The sequence below is a fragment of the Thunnus thynnus genome, chromosome 18 (assembly GCF_963924715.1).
Source record: "Thunnus thynnus chromosome 18, fThuThy2.1, whole genome shotgun sequence".
Lineage (NCBI taxonomy): Eukaryota > Metazoa > Chordata > Actinopteri > Scombriformes > Scombridae > Thunnus > Thunnus thynnus.
Genome location: NC_089534.1, coordinates 481,963 through 505,573, shown reverse-complemented (window position 1 = coordinate 505,573; position 23,611 = coordinate 481,963). Strand labels below are relative to the sequence as shown.

General features: G+C 44.0%; 1 protein-coding gene across 8 annotated transcripts in view; it reads left to right on the top strand.

Annotated features, from left to right (window-relative positions):
• Nucleotides 1-20: 20 nt before the first annotated feature.
• The window catches only part of LOC137169097 (inverted formin-2-like), a 35,882-nt gene continuing 12,291 nt past the window's right edge, over nucleotides 21-23,611 (top strand). For 3 of the 8 annotated variants that reach the window (XM_067572076.1, XM_067572075.1, XM_067572071.1), the window contains exons 1-21: nucleotides 21-233; nucleotides 2,921-3,061; nucleotides 4,046-4,307; nucleotides 6,028-6,143; nucleotides 7,391-7,550; nucleotides 9,897-9,930; nucleotides 10,016-10,157; nucleotides 11,261-11,393; nucleotides 11,487-12,080; nucleotides 12,227-12,357; nucleotides 12,568-12,629; nucleotides 12,733-12,835; nucleotides 12,982-13,067; nucleotides 13,219-13,319; nucleotides 13,888-13,958; nucleotides 15,957-16,064; nucleotides 17,032-17,102; nucleotides 17,188-17,308; nucleotides 17,441-17,605; nucleotides 17,847-17,928; nucleotides 18,757-19,008. In XM_067572076.1, the coding sequence (XP_067428177.1) occupies nucleotides 2,933-3,061; nucleotides 4,046-4,307; nucleotides 6,028-6,143; nucleotides 7,391-7,550; nucleotides 9,897-9,930; nucleotides 10,016-10,157; nucleotides 11,261-11,393; nucleotides 11,487-12,080; nucleotides 12,227-12,357; nucleotides 12,568-12,629; nucleotides 12,733-12,835; nucleotides 12,982-13,067; nucleotides 13,219-13,319; nucleotides 13,888-13,958; nucleotides 15,957-16,064; nucleotides 17,032-17,102; nucleotides 17,188-17,308; nucleotides 17,441-17,605; nucleotides 17,847-17,928; nucleotides 18,757-19,008 (2,923 nt within the window). In that variant the 5' untranslated portion in view covers nucleotides 21-233; nucleotides 2,921-2,932. Of the gene's footprint in view, nucleotides 234-364; nucleotides 497-2,920; nucleotides 3,062-4,045; nucleotides 4,308-6,027; nucleotides 6,144-7,390; nucleotides 7,551-9,896; nucleotides 9,931-10,015; nucleotides 10,158-11,260; nucleotides 11,394-11,486; nucleotides 12,081-12,226; nucleotides 12,358-12,567; nucleotides 12,630-12,732; nucleotides 12,836-12,981; nucleotides 13,068-13,218; nucleotides 13,320-13,887; nucleotides 13,959-15,956; nucleotides 16,065-17,031; nucleotides 17,103-17,187; nucleotides 17,309-17,440; nucleotides 17,606-17,846; nucleotides 17,929-18,756; nucleotides 19,015-19,919; nucleotides 20,283-21,560; nucleotides 21,642-21,723; nucleotides 22,388-23,611 lie in introns of those variants that run through there. The other 5 variants (XM_067572079.1, XM_067572077.1, XM_067572078.1 and 2 more) reach the window with 5 other exon arrangements.

The following is a 23,611-nucleotide window of genomic DNA, read 5'->3' as shown; positions in this document are numbered from 1 at the left end:
CACGCGCTCGCACGCTCGCATGCAGATGTTGGCGGCTGGCACTGTTGTGACCTCTGACCCCGCCCACAGGACGCGGACGTGGTAGAGGACTGGGGCTGTGATTCACCGCACAGACTCAACTTTCCACCGGCTGCCTGCTGCCGGAGGTCCGACAGTAAGCAGAGCTTCCACCGGGACACAGAGACCGTCCTCCCGCCTCCGGTCCTCCGGTCCTCCCGCCTCCGGTCCTCACGGTACGAACACATCTGACTTTATATCTAACATTTAATATAAATGTCTGTGTTACTCAACAGTGTCAGTTTAACTTTTAGAAAGTGTTGTATGATGGTGAAACGTCAGTCTCGGAGTTTTCTCTCCGCTGCAGAACTTCATGTGAAAAACTGATGTTTTAAAGCTTCGCTGAGATTAAACATCTGATCCTTTAAAACTACAAACTCTGACTGAATCAAACCGGCAACCAGCAGGTTTCCCACCGGTCAGTCTGTCTTCTATTAATGTAAGATTCACTTTTTAATCCGCTTCTTTCTTATTTTTAACGGAACGATTTAGCCGAAACCGACGAGACGGAGTCAAAACACAGTTTACATTCAACTTATAACTCAAGATTTACGCTTATAAAAAGCTTTCTGATTCATTCTTTCTCTGCCGAGTTCAGCAGAATACTCTGAGCATTTACACGGTGTTTAAATATATATTCTAGCATTAAAGCGTCTTCACCAAAGAGCAAAGACACATTTAATTCAGAGAGTTTTAAAGGGAGTCTGGTCGGATTCATGGCGGGAGGAGCCCGACGGGAGGAGCCCGGCGGAAGGGAAGGGCTGGAAATGAGTCACAAACCAGGACCGACTGCCAAGAAACACAATGAAACGCACTGAAACACACTGAAACACATTAAAACACACATGAAAACACACTGAAACACATTGAAATACACTGGAAAACACTGAAACACACATGAAAACACACTGAAACACATTGAAATACACTGAAATGCACTGAAATGCACTGAAATGCACTGAAATACACATGAAAACACACGAAACACACTGAAACACACTGAAATGCACTGAAACTCTGAAACACTCTGAGGTCGGTCATGTGTTTATCTCGTCAGATTGAGTCCAGATGAGTTCAGCCGGAGGTTTTAAATCAGTAAACATGGACTTTGGTTAACAGATAAAGTGGATTTGATCCGTTTTCTTGTTTTTAAAGTTCTTCAGCAGTTGGAACTCAAATCTCAGATTCCTTTAAACATTAATATTTTAATCTGATGTCAGTAACATTTAATGATGTTTTTACTCTGTAAACAGAAATCAGTTGATGAGTATTTAATCAGAGCAGAAGCTGGAACGTCGTCTGGCTCCTTCGTCCTCGGATCAGCGAACCTGAAGAATCCAGAGAATGAAGCATCGTTGTTGATGGAAGATAAAAACTGACTCGACGTGTTTGTTGAGTTCAACGTTCACACACAACAACACTGACAGTATGAATACTGAAGCAATAAATAATAATAATAATGATAATAATAATAATAATAATAATGATAATTATAGAATAGCATCGTTGGTTCAGGTGCGTCAGGCGTTTGGACGCCGCCGTTACTTCCTGTTAATCTGGTTTAACATGAATCATCTGAGCTGTTATTCAGCAGGAACCAACAAGAGAACTGAGACGCGTCGGCATCGAGGCTGAACTGATCATTATTTTACATCATTGATTATTTTCTGATTAGAACAGACAGGAAGTTAGCGCCCTGCTCATCATCAGGACTGAACCCAGACAGAAACAAGAGGAAGTGACATCACACTGACGTTTACAGACCAAATGATTCATTGATTAACAGAAAACGATCAGCTGATTCATCAATATTGAAAACGACAAAAACATTTATTCTGTTAACAGTAAACATGATGCAGAGTCGTGTTTCCCATCATGCACTGAGCTCTGAACACGCAGCCGGACAGAAACCTACCCAGCATGCATTGTGCTGATGATGATGACTCAGCAGGACGCGAGTCTCTCTTCTTCACGTGTTTCCTCTTGTGAAAAAACTCAGTTTTATTAAATTTAAACTAAATAACATTAAACTCCTCAGACTGCAGAACAGACAATAAAGCTGGTTGTTGTACGGAGGCTCAGAGCTGCTGACTCAACGTCTGCTGATACAAACATCAGCTGTTAGAAAACAGGAAACAATCAACATATTATGTAATATTTTACACACAGTTTAAAACCTGCTGCTGTTGACACATTGATGGTTCTTTAATATGTCTGTTTATTAAAATGAGTATTATTATTATTTATTAGTTTAATCTATAAAAGACTTTATGATGAATGTTGATGTTCTGCAGTAAAACAGATGAAATAACGTTTAATTAACGAGTTTTAATCATTTATTGGAAAATGATTCAATGAAATATAATGAAACACTAAAAATATCTAATAAATGTTCAGTAAATAATAATAATAATAATAATAATAATAATAATAATAATAACAGACGTCTTCAGTTTACTGAGAGAAACATTAAAGTTAGAAAAAGATGATCGATCAGTTCAGAGCTGATCGATTGATCGTTAAAGTTTCTCAGATGAGACGATTCATTTCTTTTCTTCTTGACTGTAAACTGAATGTTTTTATGTTTTGAGGTGTTGATGACATCACAACGAGCTTTATGACACTAACGGACATTTTTTAATTAATCAATTATAAAAGTTATTGTTAGTTGTTCCAGATTGATTTTCTGCTTCCTGGTTGAAACACAGACGTTTTATTAACGTTTAGTTTTAGTTGTTCAGACTCGCAGGTTGTTAATTAACTAAACGATGTCGTTATAACGAGCCGGCAGCTCGTTAACAGACTGTTAATTATAGAAGTTATAATTAAATCACTGACTCTCCAGTCTCTCGTCTGTCTGCAGCTTCCTGTCGCCATGGCGGCCAAAACCAAATGGGGCGCGGTGAAGGACCGTGTGACCGCAAGCCCCGCCCACGACCCCGACGCCACGCTGGAGGCGAATCTGGAGAACGCCGACCCCGAACTCTGCATCCGCCTGCTGCAGGTACGATTAACCATCAATATACCGTCAATACTGGTATTGATCCAGTATAACAGGTACGGAAGCCTGTAGCTGCCTTTATTCAAATTCAATCATTTAGTCACATGATGCTGCTATAAAACAACATCTGTATTTTTATTTCATGTTTAAAAATGCAGAATTTCAGCCAAAATGAAAACTGTAGATTTCAAACTGGCAGACCAGTTCAACAAACTGGACTTTCACAGTTTGATTGCATCTTGTTATTATATATATATGTGTATGTGTGTGTGTGTGTGTGTGTGTGTGTATATATATATATATGTATATATATATGTATATGTATATATATATATATATATATATATATATACATATATATATATAAGATAACCAGGATTCATCTGTTATGAACCACCATGAGAAGGTTTTCATTTTCTCTTTTCTTTTTTTTTAAAGAAGTGAATTATGTCCTAATCAGAACATAATTCAAATTTAGATATAAAAGTTACTGTTTTAAATTTGATTTTTTGTTTAAATTATAAAAACTAACACAATGTTTCATTCTCGGTTTTAATTTACATTTTGACAGAAAAACATTAACATAAATACAAAGATGAAAAGTTTAATTAAAATTCAAACAAAAATAATTTATTTTAATATTGGCAGCCGCAGGCTTCCATACAACACTTAAATCAGGTCACTTTGATCGTTAAAGATAAACTTTGATAGATTTTGTTAAATCAGATATTGATATTGATATTTATGTTCTCAGCTCAGTGTGTTATAATAAAATCATGGATTTGATCTCTGAATGTGATCAATATGATCAAAGTCATTTAAATCATTTTGTACATTTAGAGTTTTAACAAAGTGAAAAACTTCACAACCTGGAAAATGTGCAACAAGTTAATGATTAATTAGTTTCATTAGCTGAGAATCTGCTGACTTCTGTCAACAGACTTTATTCATTTAAACATTTATGAAGACAAAAAACCTTCCGTGCAGGTTCCCAGCGTGGTGAACTACTCGGGTCTGCGTCGGCGTCTGGAGGCCAGCGTTCAGTCCTGGATGGTCCAGTTCCTGGAGCTGCGGGGTCTGGACCTGCTGATGGAGGCGTTGGAGCGTCTGTCGGGCCGCGGCTGCGCCCGCATCGCCGACGCTCTGCTGCAGCTCACCTGCGTCTCCTGCGTCCGAGCCGTCATGAACTCGTCGGCCGGGCTGCACTTCATCCTGGACAACGAGGGCTACGTCAGGATCCTGATCCAGGGTGGGCGCTCTCAGACCTCATTCCTGTCCTCTTACTTCCTTCCCTCGTTCTCTTCTTCACGTGTCTGAACGAAGGTTTGTGGTCAAACAGTCGAGTAATAAAACGTCAGCGAGCGTTTCTGTGATTATTGATTCTGCAGCAAAAACTGGAAACATTTTAATCAAAATAATAATAATAATAATAATAATGTGATTTATTTAAACTGCTGCCAGTGAAGAGTCATGAGAACCATGAGGACTCAACGTTCTATAAAACAGAAAATACTGTACTTGAGTTCCATTTATAACTTTTATTAAATAAACTTTCAGCTCAACATCAGCAGCAAATAAAATCATCAATAATGTTATTAAAATAAATCTAGTTGGATGTTTATGTTTGAGGCAGATTATGTCTCCTGACTCACTGAATCAAACCTCATCTGGGAACATCTGGGAACATCTGGGAACAGTTGGGAACATCTGGGAACATTTGGGAACATTTGGGAACAGTTGGGAACAGTTGGGAACATCTGGGAACAGTTGGGAACAGTTGGGAACATCTGGGAACAGTTGGGAACATTTGGGAACAGTTGGGAACAGTTGGGAACATCTGGGAGCATCTGGGAGCATTTGGGAACAGTTGGGAACATTTGGGAACATCTGGGAACATTTGGGAACAGTTGGGAACATTTGGGAACAGTTGGGAACATCTGGGAACATTTGGGAACAGTTGGGAACAGTTGGGAACATTTGGGAACATCTGGGAACATTTGGGAACAGTTGGGAACATTTGGGAACAGTTGGGAACAGTTGGGAACATCTGGGAACATCTGGGAACAGTTGGGAACAGTTGGGAACATCTGGGAACATTTGGGAACAGTTGGAAACATTTGGGAACATCTGGGAACAGTTGGGAACATTTGGGAACAGTTGGGAACATCTGGGAACATTTGGGAACAGTTGGGAACATCTGGGGACAGTTGGGAACATCTGGGGACATTTGGGAACATCTGGGAACAGTTGGGAACATTTGGGAACATCTGGGAACAGTTGGGAACATCTGGGAGCATTTGGGAACATCTGGGAACAGTTGGGAACATTTGGGAGCATTTGGGAACAGTTGGGAACATCTGGGAACAGTTGGGAACATTTGGGAACATTTGGGAGCATTTGGGAACAGTTGGGAACATCTGGGAACAGTTGGGAACATTTGGGAACATTTGGGAGCATTTGGGAACAGTTGGGAACATCTGGGAACAGTTGGGAACATTTGGGAACAGTTGGGAACATCTGGGAACATCTGGGAGCATTTGGGAACAGTTGGGAACATCTGGGAACAGTTGGGAACATTTGGGAACAGTTTTGCTCGTCTATGGCATCGTGTTTGTTGGCACCAAACGCCACGATTGGTCCAAACCACAAGCAGCTGCTGATTCAGACGTTTCATGTGGAAAAGTTTCTGTAATTTAGTGAAACTGAAACTCTGGAAAATGTTTGATTTGATTTGTTGTATTTGTGTAAATTATTGTGATGACAGCATCAGTTTCCTGGAGAAACTATTTTATTATTATTGATGGTTTTTCTTTCTTCTCCTTCGTTAATCTCTCGTCTCTTTTTGTTTTTCTTCATCTCTTCGGGTCGGAAACGTCCGACGGCTTCCTGTGTTTAAATGTTATTAAGTGTGTTCCTATTGGTTGTTGTGTTGTCACATGACCGTCCCTCCTGTGTGTGTGTGTCCTCAGCTCTGGACACGTCTAACGTCATGGTGAAGATGCAGGTGTTCGAGCTGCTGGCGGCTCTCGCTCTGTTTGACCCTCAGGGACGCCGCCTGGCGCTGGACGCCATCGACCACTACAAGGTAGAGCAGACGAGCCACAAAGACTCGTTTCTGTCCATGAAGGTAGTTTTGGTTTATCTGGAGACTCGGTCGAGTATTGATCACCAGTTTGATCCCAGAACCAACTGGGACTGTTCCACACCTTCCTCCTCCGTCATCATCATCGTTAATTTATTATTATTATTAGTTTTAGTTGAAATATTTTCTTTGCTCCACTTTCTTGCATGAGCTTCATCACCTGCAGCTCATCTTCAGTACGACTCAATATTCAATAAACAAGAAACATAATTAACATCATAATAAATAAATTCTCTTCTTTGCAATAAAACTCGTATCTATTAAAGGTCCGTTTTGCTTCTGACTTTATATTCAGATTCATATATTAGTTTAAACCAAATGGCTTCAACCTTCCAGATTTTTGCTGCATATTTAACATTAATTATTAAAATTAAAATGTCACTAAATGAGTTCCGTCACAGTAAATCTGGAGAAAATGTTTGTTTTTAATTGAATATATAGTGGACTCATAATACTGTATAATACCATGAAATGCTGCGCCCTGATTGGCTGGCGTCGGTTCATCCTCCGAGTTGTGTTTGTTTATTTATGGATTTATACTGTTTGTAATGAGCCTCCTTGTCATTTTTTTGTTTTTCTTTATGGCACATAAATACTTTTAAAATGTGAAAGTGACTCAGAGGAAACCACAGAAGAAGAATCTGACAGGAAGGAGGTCAAATGTTCTTTATTCTTCTAGTTATCAGTCAGCGTGTAACTTCAGGGTGTGACTGCAGATAACCGAACAAACATATCAGATATTATTTCAGACGTGTTTGTTCATGAAGTCGACTTCGTCCAGGCTTGTTGTTCTCCTGCTCTGAACCCAGAACAGATGCATGATGGGATATCATGTTGGCAAGAACAAACCCGTCTGTTCTTCTCTCCAAAACAAAACAATAACCAGATGTTGAATATTTGACCTCCTGTAACCTGAGAGGAAAACCTCCATCTATGACACTGAGAAATAATAATGATAATAATAATAATAATAATAACAATAATAATAATATTATATACATCTGATGCATCATAATTAAGTTTTATGTTCTTCTGTGTAAATATTTCTGTGTTCTGAAACATAAAGTCAACAGGAAGGAACTTTTATTTCAGTTTAAAGGTCGTTTGTAACAGTCAGAGTTTGGTGAACAACGTGTCTGGTTGTGTTTTTTGTTGACTGTAAACGTGTCTGAACGTCCGACTGTCTGCAGACTCTGAAGAAGCAGCAGTATCGCTTCAGCGTGATCATGAACGAGCTGCACGCCACCGATAACGTCCCGTACATGGTGACGCTGATGAGCGTGGTCAACGTGCTCGTGTTGGGACAAGACGACCTGAGGAAGAGGAGCCGACTGCGGCAGGAGTTCATCGGTACGACTGTAATATTGATCATAATAACAGGAACAATACGAATTTTACAGCAATAATACGAATAATGACGACCATGATACAGATATTAGTGACTGTAATAATGATAATTACCACAATAATAATTAACCTAAATATTGATTTACTGATTCTAAAAAACAATAATACTGATTATAATACTTATAGAAAACTACAACATGTTTTCTGAAGGAAGTGTGTGTGTGTGTGCGTGTGCGTGTGTGTGTGTGTGTGTGTGTGTGTGTGTGTGTGTGTGTGTGTGTGTGTGTGTGTGTGTAGCTGGAGGAGCATAAAGAGTGTAAGATGTGATCAGTGAAAGGAGTTGAAGTGGCAGTTAGAGTCAGCTGGTTCCTGACAGTTCATTGGTTGGTTTGAGGTGTTTCCTGTCTCTGTTACAAGCAGTCGCTATGGCTCCTCTACGTGGTTGCTAGGGCTCCTCTATGTGGTTGCTAGGGCTCCTCTATGTGGTCGCTAGGGCTCCTCTACACGGTTGCTAGGGCTCCTCTACGTAGTTGCTAGGGCTCCTCTACACGGTTGCTAGGGCTCTTCTACACGGTTGCTAGGGCTCCTCTATGTGGTCGCTAGGGCTCCTCTACATGATTGCTAGGGCTCCTCTACGTGGTTGCTAGGGCGCCTCTACGTGGTTGCTAGGTTGGTAACAGGTGGTTTCCAGCTCTGTCCTCGTGGTTGGTGTGGTGCTAGTAGATTATTGTATGTGATTGTTAAGCATAGATGGTATATAAATATGGATGTAGTTACCGTGACGTCACCCATTGGTTTCTGAAGAGCAGTTTTGAAGTGAGCCGCTCCGGCCGTCGCCATCTTGGCAGTGCTTGACGCTGCCTAACTCCCAGCCAATCAAAAATGGGCAAAGAGACGGGTCGAATTGCTGAAACAAGCCACCTAGCGGCTGGCGGACCTGTCATTCAAAGCAGCCATGTCCTTCAACATGCATAACTTTACGGCTTAATAAAATTTAAACAGGTGAGTTATAAAAAAATTCACCCCCCGTCATGAAAGAGGAAATTAGCTACAGAGACCAAAACCGTTTTTTGTTCCAAACATGTTTATTTCTGCTGTAAAGTTGGGCATTTTAACATGGGGGTCTATGGGGGTCTATGAAGGTCTAAGGAGGTCTACGGGGGTCTATGAAGGTCTAAGGAGGTCTACGGGGGTCTATGGAGGTCTATGGGGGTCTATGGGGGTCTATGAAGGTCTAAGGAGGTCTACGGGGGTCTATGGAGGTCTATGAGGGTCTATGGAGGTCTGTGGGGGTCTATGGAGATTGACTCGCTTTTTGAGCCTCAAGTGGCCATTCAAGGAACTGCTGTTTTTGGCACTTCCCCATTGGCTTAATTTTTCTGCCCCGGGGGTTGCCGCTTGTTGCTAAGGCATTTCTTAGTGGTTGCTAGGTTGACAAAAGGTGGTCGCTATGGTGTTCCTAAGCAGTTGCTAGGCATTTTTTATGTGGTTTCTTGCTCTTTCCACGTAGTTGGTGTGGTGTTAGTAGAAAGTTGCTAGGGTGGTAACAGGTGGTTGTGAGGACATTTCTTAGTGGTTGCTACGTTGGCAAAAGTTGATGGTTGCTATGGCGTTTCTAAGCAGTTGTTAGGGCTCCTCTATGTGGTTGCTAGGTTGGTAACAGGTGGTTTCTAGCTCTTTGCTAGTGGTTGGTGTATTGTTAGAAGACTGTTGATGGTTGCTAGGTTGGCAAAAGTTGGTTGCTATAGTGTTTCAGCTTGTTGCTATTGTAACGGTAGCCAGCGGGTACCTCACTCCCCAACACCTTCAGAGACGTGCTGGCGGCAGACGCTATTCAATTCAATTCAAGTCAATTTTATTCATATAGCACCAAATCACAACACACAGAGCAGGTCCAGACTGAACTCTTTAATCTACAGAGACCCAACATTCCTCCATCAGCAGCAGCAGGAAAAACTCCCCTTAAACAGGAAGAAACCTCCAGCAGAACCAGACTCTAGGTGGTTTCTAACTTTCATCTACGCAACACAGGTCACACTATGATGTCACCATGTAGTTGCTAGGGCTCCTCTACGTGGTTGCTAGGGTGGTAACAGGTGGCATTTCTTACCAGTTGGTGTCAGGTGGTTGCTATAGTGTTCCATGTGGTTGCTATGGTATTGTGAATGCGTTGCTTGGTTGGTCACTTCCCCAGATTTCCAGAGCTTCCTTTCAGCTCTCTGATGTTGTGAAAATGTGGAGGACATGTTTGAATGTTTATGTTCTGTTGCCGCGGAGACGGTGGAGTCAAATTTAAGTGAAAATCAGAGTCAGAATCCGATTGTCTCATTAAGAAACATGTCGTTACAGGACTGCAGCTGCTGGATCTGCTGCCCCGACTGAGGTACCGATCACTTCTTATTTTAACGCATGTCTAATAATCAATAATCAATAATAGTCCATCAGTCTGTCTGTCTGTCCGTCTCCAGGGAGACGGAAGACGAGGACCTGAACATCCAGTGTGATGCGTTGGAGGACTCGCTGACGGAGGACGTGGAGGAGATGGAGCGACTGTACGGAGGCATCGACATGAGCAGCCACCAGCAGGTCTTCACCTCGCTCTTCACCAAGGTGCCTCCACCTCCTCCTCCTCCTCCACCTCCACCACCTTTATCTCCTCCTCCACCTCCTCCTCCTCCACCTCCTCCACCTCCTCCTCCTCCTCCACCACCTTTATCTCCTCCTCCACCTCCTCCTCCTCCACCTCCTCCACCTTTATCTCCTCCTCCTCCACCTCCTCCTCCACCTCCTCCTCCACCTCCACCACCTTTATCTCCTCCTCCTCCTCCTCCTCCTCCTCCACCTCCTCCTCCTCCTCCACCTCCTCCACCTTTATCTCCTCCTCCTCCACCTTTATCTCCTCCTCCTCTTCATCCTCCACCACCTTTATCTCCTCCTCCTCTTCATCCTCCTCCACCTTTATCTCCTCCACCTTCAACACCATCACCGTTAAAACCTCACATTCACCTCCACCCTTTATTTTTATTTATCTTTATTTATAATAACATCCTCCTTTAATACGTTTCAAAAACCTTCACAAGCTTCACATCCAACCGACGTCTGTACTCTGCTCTGAACCAAAGTACGAACCACCTCCTCTTTAAACAGCTGTAATTTACTGTCAGAAGGTGACGGAAGCCGGTGTCCCTCCTCCTCCTCCTCCACCTCCTCCTCTTCCTCCTCCTCCTCCTCCTCCTCTTCCTCCTCCACCTCCTCCACCTCCTCCACCTCTTCCTCCTCCACCTTTATCTCCTCCACCTTCAACACCGTCACCTTTACAACCTCACATTCACCTCCACCCTTTATTTTTATTTATCTTTATTTATAATAACATCCTCCTTTAATACGTTTCAAAAACCTTCACAAGCTTCACATCCAACCGACGTCTGTACTCTGCTCTGAACCAAAGTACGAACCACCTCCTCTTTAAACAGCTGTGATTTACTGTCAGAAGGTGACGGAAGCCGGTGTCCCACCTCCTCCCTCTCCTCCTCCTCCCTCTCCTCCCTCCTCCTCCTCCTCCTCCCCTCCTCCTCCTCCTCCTCCTCCTCCTCCTCCTCCTCCCTCTCCTCCCTCCTCCTCCTCCTCCTCCCTCTCCTCCCTCCTCCTCCTCCTCCCTCCTCCTCCTCCCCTCCTCCTCCTCCTCCTCCTCCTCCTCCCTCTCCTCCCTCCAGGTGTCCAGCAGTCCGTCCTCCGTCCAGCTGCTGTCCATCCTGCAGGCGTTGCTGCTGGTGGATCCGGACCGGGCGGAGGTCTGGTCGGCTCTGGAGCTGCTGGCTGACAGAGCGACTCTGCTGGCTCAGGACCGTACGTCAGGTTCCTCTAACGTCTGATAACTGCATCGCTGCTGCTGAGACGCAAACACCAAAACTCAACTTCTGCTTTCTCGTCGTTCCGTAGCTGCGGTCGATTCTGCCGACCGTCTGCTGGAGAGGCTCCTCCCCCACAAGTCCATCTCAGCCAATCACAGGATCCGAACCATCGACAGGGCGGTACAGACTCGACTACCGGACAGTCCTCATGGCCAATCAGAGGCAGCGTCTTCTCAAGCTCCTCCCCCTCCTCCTCCTCCTCCTTTACCTAGTACAGGAGCTCCTCCTCCTCCTCCTCCTCCTCCTCCTCCCTTACCTGGTATGGGAGCTCCTCCTCCTCCTCCTCCCTTACCTGGTATGGGAGCTCCTCCTCCTCTTCCTCCTTTACCTGGTATGGGAGCTCCTCCTCCTCCTCCTCCTCCTCCTTTACCTGGTATGGGAGCTCCTCCTCCTCCTCCTCCCTTACCTGGTATGGGAGCTCCTCCTCCTCCTCCTCCCTTACCTGGTATGGGAGCTCCTCCTCCTCCTCCCCCTCCCCCAGGTGACATCATCGTAGCTCAGACGGTTCAGGGTCTGGGCAGGTCGTATTACAGCCCTGCCCCCCTGGTAAGCCCCGCCCCCTGCCCCAGCCTCCGTATGAAGAAGTTGAACTGGCAGAAACTCCCGTCCAGAGTGGTGACAGGTGAGTGTCGACTGATGTTCAAACGTTTCATCTCAGAAACGTCTTAAACTCACATTTCAAACCTTTCAAGTGTCCAAACCCTCCGATGTTCATACGCGACTCTCCAACGTAAAAGTGTATAAATCTAAAGGTTTGTGTCTCTGCAGCCCAGCAGTCCATGTGGACGTCTGCGTCTTCAGACTCGATGGAACCAGATTACTGCAGCATCGAGCAGCTCTTCAGTCTTCCTCCAACTGAGACCAAGACCAGAACCAGAACCAAGACAGAACCCAAAGAGGTCAGCTGTGAACCCTCAGCAGACACAGGAAGCCTCTCTGTCTATAAACTCACTAACATGAACATTTCCTGTTTCACATTAAAAGCCTTCCAGAGGCTCACAGGGCATAATGCCATTCATTCTAAGCTTTTAATGTGAAACATCGGCAGGAAGTTCTGAGTTTAACTGATGAACATGAATCCAGTAAAACATCAGTTTGTTTTTCTGCAGATTTCCTTCATCGATGCGAAGAAAAGCCTCAACCTCAACATCTTCCTCAAGCAGTTCAAATGGTGACGTCAGCCAATAGAAACAGGCCTCTGCAGTGACATCACACTCAGTGACACAGTTCACCTGTCTCACCTGTCTCACCTGTCTCACCTGTCTCTCCTGCAGTTCTCATGAGGACTTTGTGTCTCTGATCCGGAGAGGAGACAGATCCAAGTTCGATGTGGAAGTCCTGAAACAGCTGATCAAACTGCTGCCGGAGAAACACGAGGTCAGAGGTCACGGTCCATCCTTCTCCTGTCTAACACCTGTCTCACCTGTCCAACACCTGTCTCACCTGTCCCTCACCTGTCTCACCTGTAATTCACCTGTAATCCTGCTCTTGTCCATCTACCTGTCCTTCCTGTCCTTCCTCAGGTAGAGAACCTGAAATCCCACCAGGCAGACAGGGACAAGATGGCGTCAGTGGACCAGTTCTACCTGCTGCTGCTGGATGTTCCCAGGTAGGAGACTGATGCTTTAATGACAGACTGATCACATGACCCGTGTTGTGTCTGATCACATGACCTGTGTTGTGTCTGATCACATGACCCGTGTTGTGTCTGATCACATGACCTGTGTTGTGTCTGATCACATGACCCGTGTTGTGTCCAGTTACTCTCTGAGGGTCGAGTGCATGTTGCTGTGTGAGGAAAGCAGCTGTTTGTTGGAGACTCTGAGACCCAAAGTTGATCTGCTGGACCGAGCCTGCCAGAGTCTGTATACACACAATACACACACTAATACACACACTAATACACACACTAATATACACACTAATACACACACTAATACACACACTAATACACACACTAATACACACTATATACTCAATACACACTATACACACTAATACACACACTAATACACACACAATACACACACAATACACACACTAATACACACTAATACACACACTAATACACACACTAATACACACACTAATACAAACTATGTACTCAATACACACTATACACACTAATACACACACTAATACACACACTAATACACACTATATACTCAATACACACTATACACACTGTAATTGTTATTAATCAGAATATATGAAGTAAAAACATTCATATTTAATCTGCAGCATATTCAAATATTTCTGTGTATTAAACATAAACATACAGAGTTCAAATATATAAATATATAATCATTTGTTATATTGATAAGTAATTGTTAACAGTTAGTTTCTGTTCATGTCTGATCCGTCCTGTCGTCTCATGTCGTCTCGTGTCGTCTCGTGTCGTCTCGTGTCGTCTCGTGTCGTGTGTCCAGGTGTGAGGGAGAGCTCTCGGCTGCCGAGCTTCTGTAAACTCATCCTGGATGTTGGAAACTTTCTCAACTATGTGAGAATCTGAATATTAACACAGTTAATGTAGACAGAAAAGTCATAAAGCATGTGACTGTACCTGTAACAACACAACACCTGTAAAACACCTGTACATTAACAACAACTGTCATTTCTGCTGCTGGAAACATCTGGAATAGAAATCGAACAGATTGAGATTAGATATAAACTTGGTACAAAAAGTGAGGAAATTAGTGTTTGGTAGATTATTTCTTTGTTGTAACAACGTTTCTTGGCAATAAATCTTATACTGTTGGAAAGCCTGTTTATTTCCCTTTTAAATGGAGCCACATTTGTAAAGAACATGCATTTGTGGGATGAGCAGCAGAGCTGAGTATATGGGTTGTGCCTGTGAAAAATTTGCCAAATCTTCTCTGCCGATGCCAAACAGCTTATTCTGCCATTGACTCTTGTTTTGAGCTTCTGGTATCCCCAGGTACCTGTGAGCATGGGCCCTGCTACAGTGGTCAGTAGGTGGCTGATCTGGATAGGACCCGTGCGATAGGGCAACTTCAAGCTGGTGTTCTGCAAAACCAAGTCGCGGCATTATTTGGAGTGAGCCCTAGTACCATCTCCAAAGTGAAGGCAAAGTTCCATATAACGGGGGATGTCAGAGACAGGCCGTGAAGTGGGCGTCCCAAGAAGACAACACACCAAGAAGACCGTTTCCTCACACTGTCAGAACTTAGGTACCGTAGGCTGTCCTCTACAGATTTGCAGTCAAGGTTTGCAGGACAATATGGCCGACGGCTCTCTGCCCAGACAATCTGGAACAGACTGCACGCAGCCAATCTCCGGTCTCATAGGGCTGCCAGGAGGCCTGCCATGACTGCGCTGGTGTCAGCAACATGTGCACTGGAAGCTGAACATGTGGAGGAACGTTATGTTCAGCGATGAGTCCAGATTCTGTCTACGGCAGTTGGATCGTAGGGTCAAAGTGTGGAGAAGACGCGGAGAACGCTATACTGTTTTTCCCTCACTGGAAAAACGAGGCTTGTCATCATTGGAGGCAATCTCAATGCAGAGAGATATCGAGATGAGATTCTGCAACCAGTGGCAATCCCATATCTCCACAGTCTGGGACTGAACTCTATCCTCCAAGATGGCAACGCTCGCACCCACAGAGCGGGTTCATCAGAGACTACCTCCAGAGTGGAGAGGATGGAACGGCCTGCCAGCAGTCCTGACCTCAACCCCATTGAACACTTGTGGGATCAGCTTGGGCGTGCTGTTTGTGCCAGAGTGACCAACACAACCACGTTGGCTGACTTGTGACAACTGCTGGTTGAAGAATGGGATGCCATCCCACAGCAGAGTGTGACCAGGCTGTTGTGGCTGTGTATGGTTCTTCCACACGCTACTGAGGCTCCTGTTTGTTAAATGGATAAATTGTTAAATTGCCAATATGTCCTGTTTCTTCAAACTTCAATCATCCAATCCACCAAACACCAAACAAGAGTCAATGGTAGAATAAGCTGTTTGGCATCGGCAGAGAAGATTTGGCAAATTTTTCATGGGCGCAACCCACATACTCAGCTCTGCTGCTCATCCCACAAATGCATGTTCCTTACAAATGTGGCACCATTTAAAAGGGAAATAAACAGGCTTTCCAACGGTATAAGATTTATTGCCAAGAAGCTTCGTTACAACAAAGAAATAATCTACCAAACACACATTTCTTTACTTTTTGTGCTCCGTTTATATATATATAGATATAGATAGATATAATTTGGAGGTTGATCTTGTTTATTGATCATTTTAATAATTAGACAGAATCATAGGAACATGTGTTTGGTTTATTAATGGAGCTGGTATCTGCAGGTTCTAATATTGATTGGTTCATTGATCAATGACTCTCGTGGTTTTGTGACATCTGGCAGTTTAATTACATGTTTGACTGTTTTAAAAGAAAGATTTCAACACGTTTGTCAGGTGTTTATTTACCTGTCGGTTGTCTAGACAGCGTGATGTCATCAGTTGTCACGTTGTGTTTCAGGGGACTCACACAGGGAACGCTGAGGGTTTTAAGATCAGTACTCTGCTCAAACTGACAGAAACAAAAGCCAACAAGTCCAGAATCACCCTGCTGCACCACATCCTGGAGGTAACGTAGCACTGCTCATACTGCTGCTGCTGCTGCTCATACTGCTGCTGCTCATACTGCTGCTGCTGCTGCTGCTGCTGCTCATACTGCTGCTGCTGCTGCTGCTGCTGCTGCTGCTGCTCATACTGCTGCTGCTGCTGCTGCTGCTGCTGCTGCTGCTGCTCATACTGCTGCTGCTCATACTGCTGCTGCTCATACTGCTGCTGCTGCTGCTGCTGCTGCTGCTGCTGCTCATACTGCTGCTGCTGCTGCTGCTGCTGCTGCTGCTGCTGCTCATACTGCTGCTGCTGCTGCTGCTGCTGCTGCTGCTGCTCATACTGCTGCTGCTGCTGCTCATACTGCTGCTGCTCATACTGCTGCTGCTGCTGCTCATACTGCTGCTGCTGCTGCTCATACTGCTGCTGCTCATACTGCTGCTGCTGCTGCTCATACTGCTGCTGCTGCTGCTCATACTGCTGCTGCTGCTGCTCATACTGCTGCTGCTGCTCATACTGCTGCTGCTGCTGCTGCTCATACTGCTGCTGCTGCTGCTGCTGCTGCTGCTGCTGCTGCTGCTCATACTGCTGCTGCTCATACTGCTGCTGCTGCTGCTCATACTGCTGCTGCTGCTGCTCATACTGCTGCTGCTGCTGCTGCTGCTCATACTGCTGCTGCTGCTCATACTGCTGCTGCTGCTGCTGCTCATACTGCTGCTGCTCATACTGCTGCTGCTGCTGCTCATACTGCTGCTGCTGCTGCTCATACTGCTGCTGCTGCTGCTCATACTGCTGCTGCTGCTGCTCATACTGCTGCTGCTGCTCATACTGCTGCTGCTGCTGCTGCTCATACTGCTGCTGCTGCTGCTGCTGCTCATACTGCTGCTGCTCATACTGCTGCTGCTGCTGCTGCTGCTCATACTGCTGCTGCTGCTGCTGCTGCTCATACTGCACATACTCATGTTTACAGCTGTTGTTTGTGTGATTGACAGGAGGCGGAGCAGAACCACCCCGACCTGCTGAACCTGCCGGATGATCTGGAGATCTGTGAAAAGGCTGCTGGGTAAAAACTCTGTATGTTTAGTTTTCATGAATCAGACAGAGTGAGGAGTCTGTCCCGGAGAACATCTGTGACTGTTTGTCTGCAGGGTGAACGCGGAGTCGATTCAGTCTGAAGTCAAAAGTCTGAACAAACAGCTGAAGAACTCTGAGAAGAAACTTTCATGTGCAGCCGACGACCTGAAGGAGCAGTACCTGTCTGCCATCCAGGTGCTGCAGCTCTGCCTCCAACATTCATCTGTATTAAATCTGTTAAATATCTGAGAAATAGGACCATGATAGTAACAGAGTGTTCAGATGTCGGTTAACAATGCCGTCTTCTTCTTCTGTGGTGTCTTTCAGAACAGCCTGGCGTCCTGTGAGCAGCTGCAGCAGCTGTTGTCGTCGGTGGACGACAGGAGGACGGAGCTGTCGGCGTATCTGTGTGAGGACAGCAGCAGCTTCTCCCTCGATGAACTCTTCAGCACCATCAAGACCTTCAGAGGACTTTTCCTCAAAGCCATCAAGGTCAGCAGCCAATCAAACAGCAGCATTAGTCTCTTAAAGCGACAGTCAGGAAATGAAATGAACATTAAAGCTGCTGTCACACTGACCATTACAAGATCCTTCATAACATGACCGTACAGTGGAAGTGATGGAGGACAAAGTTATATTACAATAAATAAAACAGGCTCAGTGTGTTTAAGATCTAGATTTAGAAATAAAGATGTGATCAGAGTATTGATGATGATGATGATTTCCTGATCAGGACAATGAGAGCAGGAGGCAGCAGGAGAAGAGGAGGAAGCAGCGGGAGGAGGAGAGGAAACACAAAGGAGACACCAAGACTGGTGAGTCAAACTCTGTCAGTCCGCCTTAAATCATGTTAGCTTAGCTTAGCATAAAGACTGGAAACAAAGGGAAACAGCTAGCCAGCATCTACCTGCCAGCAGCTCTGAGGAACACGTCACATCACATCTGTAAAACAGTTCAGACTCAGCTGTTTATCTTCAGCTCCATCAATCATATCCTCACATCTTCTGTTCTGTGGTTTTTTTACATTACAGACAATCATCTGGAGGTTTGGTGTTATTTCTGTATTTTTCTGAAGATATAAATATTTAAAAACACAAATAAATAGTTTCATGTTTAAAAACAGCCGACTAACTCTAACTCGTCTCTACCAAACAAACAGGACAAAGTCTGTTTGTGACTAAAAACTACATCAGCAGCTGTTTGAGGAAATTAATCTTTTTTAATCATAAAAACTATTCTGAGCTGTTTTTAGAGTTTAAACATCAAACTGTGGATTCGTTTTTAAATATTTACAGCAGGAACCGATGAGAGAACTGAGACGGACGGACGCGTTGCTGTTATTAAAGATTATTCTCATATCTGTTAATCTGCATTATTTTCTCTATTAATCGTTTTGTTCTATAAAACATGAAGAATTTCCTGTGTTGATGTTTATTCAACTTACTATGATGTAAAAACAGGAAAAGCAGAAAATCCTCAAATCTGAGAACCTGAAACCGTCACATTTACAGCAAACGATTAATCAATTAATCAATAAAAATAGTTGCCAATTAATTTTCTGTTGATTAGTCGACTAATCGTTGCAGCTCTAGTCTGCACGAGATTTGATGACAATGAGAACGATGTCTCTGTCGGTCCTGCAGTCAGGACGAATGTTTCCACTCAGGACGAAGGCTGCATCATCGACAACCTGCTGGCGGAGATCAGGAAGGGCTACAACCTGAAGAAGACCAGACCCCGAGCTGAGAGAGGCAGCCTGCCCCCTGCTGGCGGGACGCAGGACGGCAGAGTCCAGGACGGGGACGGCAGAGTCCATGATGGGGACGGCAGAGTCCATGATGGGGACAGCAGAGGTCACGGCGAGGACGGCAGAGGTCACGGCGAGGACGGCAGAGGTCATGGTGAGGACTGTGGTGGACTCCAGTCTTTGTGTCTCTGAGTTTGTTTGTTTTTTGAGAATATTTAAATATAATTTTTCATCGTCATACAGGACGCTTCTTGTCCAGTTCAGAGCTTTCAGACTCTTTTCTACTCGTGTTGATAAGCAAATGTTGTCCCTTTTATATTTATATCTCTTCCTCACCAACCTACATTCCCGTAAACAATGAAAATATGTTCCTTTGACATCATTACATTTAGTCTGAGTATCTGGAATACTGCTGTCAGATTTGTGAATATTAACGGGTGTAACATACGTACGCTCGTTCAAAACGGTTCACACTCGCTGCTGACCTGCTAAACGTGCTGCTAACGCTACGCTCTCTGTCTGGACACGAGGTCAGAGTGTCTGTTCCTGATTTAAAGCTCTACTGTCCTCTGATGTCAGCAGAGTCCTGAAGCTCCGCCCCACACAGAGCGGCTCGCTGACCGCTGCGTTAATCACAGTTCATATTAAACGCATCACATGTCAAATTTCACCAAATTCAACACAAAACTTCCTGTATTCCCCCGCCAAGCGTGGCGTTGATCAGATGAACACACACACACACACACACATACACACACACATACACACACACACACACATACACAAACACACACATACATACACACACATACATACATACACACACACACATATACACACACATATACACACACATATACACACAGGCAGAGAGAGTTCTTCGTTTAGTATATTGATTAATCGAAGGTGAGTGTTAATTGAACGTGTTTCCTCGTTAAGACCTGTGCCGTTGGACCGTTTTCTCTGAGGAACCGTGAGAACCTTTGACTAGAACATCGTAACGGTTCTCAGTGTTTGATGTGTTTCTTCTTCTTCTGTGTCTGACTGTGTCGTCGTCAGATCATCCCGGGAGGATGGAGAGGTCGCTGGCTGTGGACGAGCCTGATTCGTCTGTTTCCAGCCAATCAGAGCAGCCTGCGGACCCTCCAGAGACAGTCCAGACCCCCGCAGATCCACCGGCCGCTGACCAGAGCCAGACCACCGGAGACCAGGACCCTGAGGTGGACTTGTGTCTTCACTCAGAGACCAGAGACGGGGAGGAGGTCCAGCTCCAACCAGAGGATTTAAACCAGAACAGGAACGAGGAGTCCACGTTTGAGGAGATCACATCAGTAGAAGTGAGAGCAAGCAGACAGGCTGATGATCCTGGTCCTGGTCCTGGTCCTGGTCCTGGTCCAGACCAGTCCAGGATGAGTCCAGCAGGTACAGTATGAAGATCATGAATATCTGATGATGCAATATTGATTTTAGATCAGAATCAGTTTATTGATACGCAGCAAACAGACGCAACATAGAAGAACAACGAAAGTAATAATCAAATAAATGAAACATTTAAAATCTGTTCAGAGTTTTAACTTGAAATAAAAATACTGACGATACAGTTAAAATATGAACGAAGTGAAGTGAAGACGGATCTCTGCAGGATCTCACTGTGTGTTTCTGATTATTGACTTTTCTCCTAAACTGTGACACAAAGTAAAATAATGATTTTTGTTTTTTTAACTACCGTAGTTCTATCTAGTCGTATCGACTTCCTGTCTGCTGCCATGACGTCAGTTACCATGACGTCAGTACTATGATGTCAGTACTATGACGTCAGTTACTATGATGTCAGTTAATATGACGTCAGTTACTATGTCAGTTACTATGACGTCAGTACTATGACGTCAGTTACCATGACGTCAGTTACTATGACGTCAGTTACTATGACGTCAGTTACTATGATGTCAGTTACTATGATGTCAGTTACTATGACGTCAGTTACTATGACGTCAGTACTATGACGTCAGTTACCATGACGTCAGTTACTATGATGTCAGTTACTATGACGTCAGTTACTATGACGTCAGTTACTATGATGTCAGTTACTATGACGTCAGTTACTATGACGTCAGTACTATGACGTCAGTTACCATGACGTCAGTTACTATGATGTCAGTTACCATGACGTCAGTACTATGACGTCAGTTACTATGACGTCAGTTACTATGACGTCAGTTACTATGACTGCAGCTCTCGCAAATATTGTGGAGATTTATTGAATTATGTTAATTGTTGTGATTTCCTGGAGGGAGAATCAGTGTCAAACAACACAGATGATCAATATTATTGATCCTGATGTTCACACTGAATGTTTCCTTCCAGCTGTTTGTTTGTTCATGTTGTTTAATAAGTTTAATAAGCTGAGATGCAACATCTTGTTTTCAAGGCATCTTCAGCCAGAAAACATGAAAGCTGACAAACATTTAAACAAAATACATAAAACATAATAATAATAATTATTAATTAAATAATCAAAACGACACAAAATGATCAACATAATAACATCACAGAAAACAACAAACGGACATCAATCATGTGACTTAATAAACATCAGATGTGAGCAGCGATGAGGAGGCTGTGACCTCACATGAACACATGAATCTAACAGGAATGTGATTGGTCGATGCTGTGTCGATGATGTAAACCGACCAATCACAGCGTCTGTTTGCTCTGCAGGTGAAGACGTTCATGTCGGATGCAAACCGTCTAAAAGAAAGAAAGGATGCTCGTTGCACTGAGGTGAGACGACGACATTCACGCTCACATCGCGACCTTTGAACTCTGAGTGACGACTGTTTCCTGCTGATTTCTTCTTCTTCAGGTGAACGGAGGAGGAGGCTCGTTACCACGGCAACAGCAGCACTGACCCGGTGTGAAGAGAAACACAAAGGAGAGAAAACATCCAGAAGAAGAAGTTTGTTACTGAAACCAGAGAAGATATTCTGTATTCCAGGGTGATTGATTGATTGATTTATTGATTGATTTATTGATTGATAATTAGTTAAATCAGCAGTTTACCTGAGAGAAGAGATGCTGAATCTTAAAGTCTTAAAGGTGTCAAACATCTGTGTTGAACGTCTCATGAAGAGTTACTGGTTTCCATTCAACCTTCATACTGGTCGGTTTGAGGTGATACTGGTTGAACCTGCAGAGTCTCTTCACCTGTTTGTTATTATTTATGTTGAGTTGTGACTTATATTCATCATCAGTTTATCATTTAACTTCTGCACATTAACACATTAAACGAAGCCGATCACAGATCAATAATCTGATCAATGTTTGTTTCTCTGCAGGATTTGTTAGATTTTAGAACATAAAGTTTTATTTAAAAAGGTTTAAAAACAAAAAAAAGTTTTGATCATTTTTAAACTTGTGACTGTCATGTTACCATAGCAACAGCATCACTACAAATATCCTCTAAATGTTTCTGAAAGTTATTGACGAGGAAGTTTTATATCTGATCAATAAATAAACTGAAGATCTCACTGATGTGTGTTTGTATGTGTATGTGTGTGTGTGTGTGTGTGTGTGAGTGAGTGTGTGTGAGTGAGTGTGTGTTAGTGCTCTCAATGACCACTTCCTGTGTAGTTGTGGGTAATTGGTGTGATGGCTGATTATTGATTATTGCTGCTGATCTTTATATTAATCATCTTGTTTATTAAATATTCACATAAATCAATAAATGAGAAGAGATCAGACTGAATAAATGAATCTGATCAGTATTAATAATATTTAACTGTGGTTCAATAACTCATCACATCAATCATCACACGCTGCTGTGTGAGAGCCGAGGTGACGTCATACCAACCCGGAGCGTCCCCTCGTGAGGCCACGGGCCGTCGGATCACGTGACTCCACCAGCGGCGCTGAGATATTGATTATATGAATATTGATTATTATTATAATGATATTGATGATGATGTTTCTGTGTGTGTGTGAGCGATCAGCTGAAGATCCGTCAATTAGCGTCACTCACCCCGGAAACTAGCCTGCCTTCACAGTAAGAGCACATATTTGATGACAGTCATGATGTGTGTGTTACATTAGGATGTGACGTCATGCTGTGTGTGTTATATTAGGATGTGACGTCATGCTGTGTGTGTTACATTAGGATGTGATGTTTAAACAGTCAGTCAGGTTTTCCTGTTTAAATGAAGCTGCACAATAACAACATACAGCTGCTGAGTTTAAAGTGATGTTACACACTCACACTGTCTGCCACCCGGCTTCATCATATGTAAATATATATGTGAAGCTCCTCACAATGCATGGAGGGTTTCATCCCAAGTCCAGCACCCTGAGACTGTACACTAAGTGGAACGAGGGAGGCTGAGGACTGGTGAGCGTCAGAGCCACTGTCCAGGATGAAACAACCAACATCCAGGAATACATCAGGAACATGGTCCCCAAAGATAAACTGCTAAGTGAACCTCAGGCAGCAGAAACCCGATGATGCAGAGGAGGAGGAGGAACCATCATGGAGGGACAAGCCCCTACATGGTATGTACCACCGACAGATAGAAGAAGTGGCTGATATCAAGAAATCCTACCAGTGGCTGGAAAAGGCTGGACTGAAGGACAGCACAGAAGCACCGATCATGGCAGCACAAGAACAAATGCTCAGTACAAGATCAATAGAGGCGGGGATCTACCACACCAGACAGGACCCCAGGTGCAGGCTGTGCAAAGATGCTCCTGAGACAGTTCAG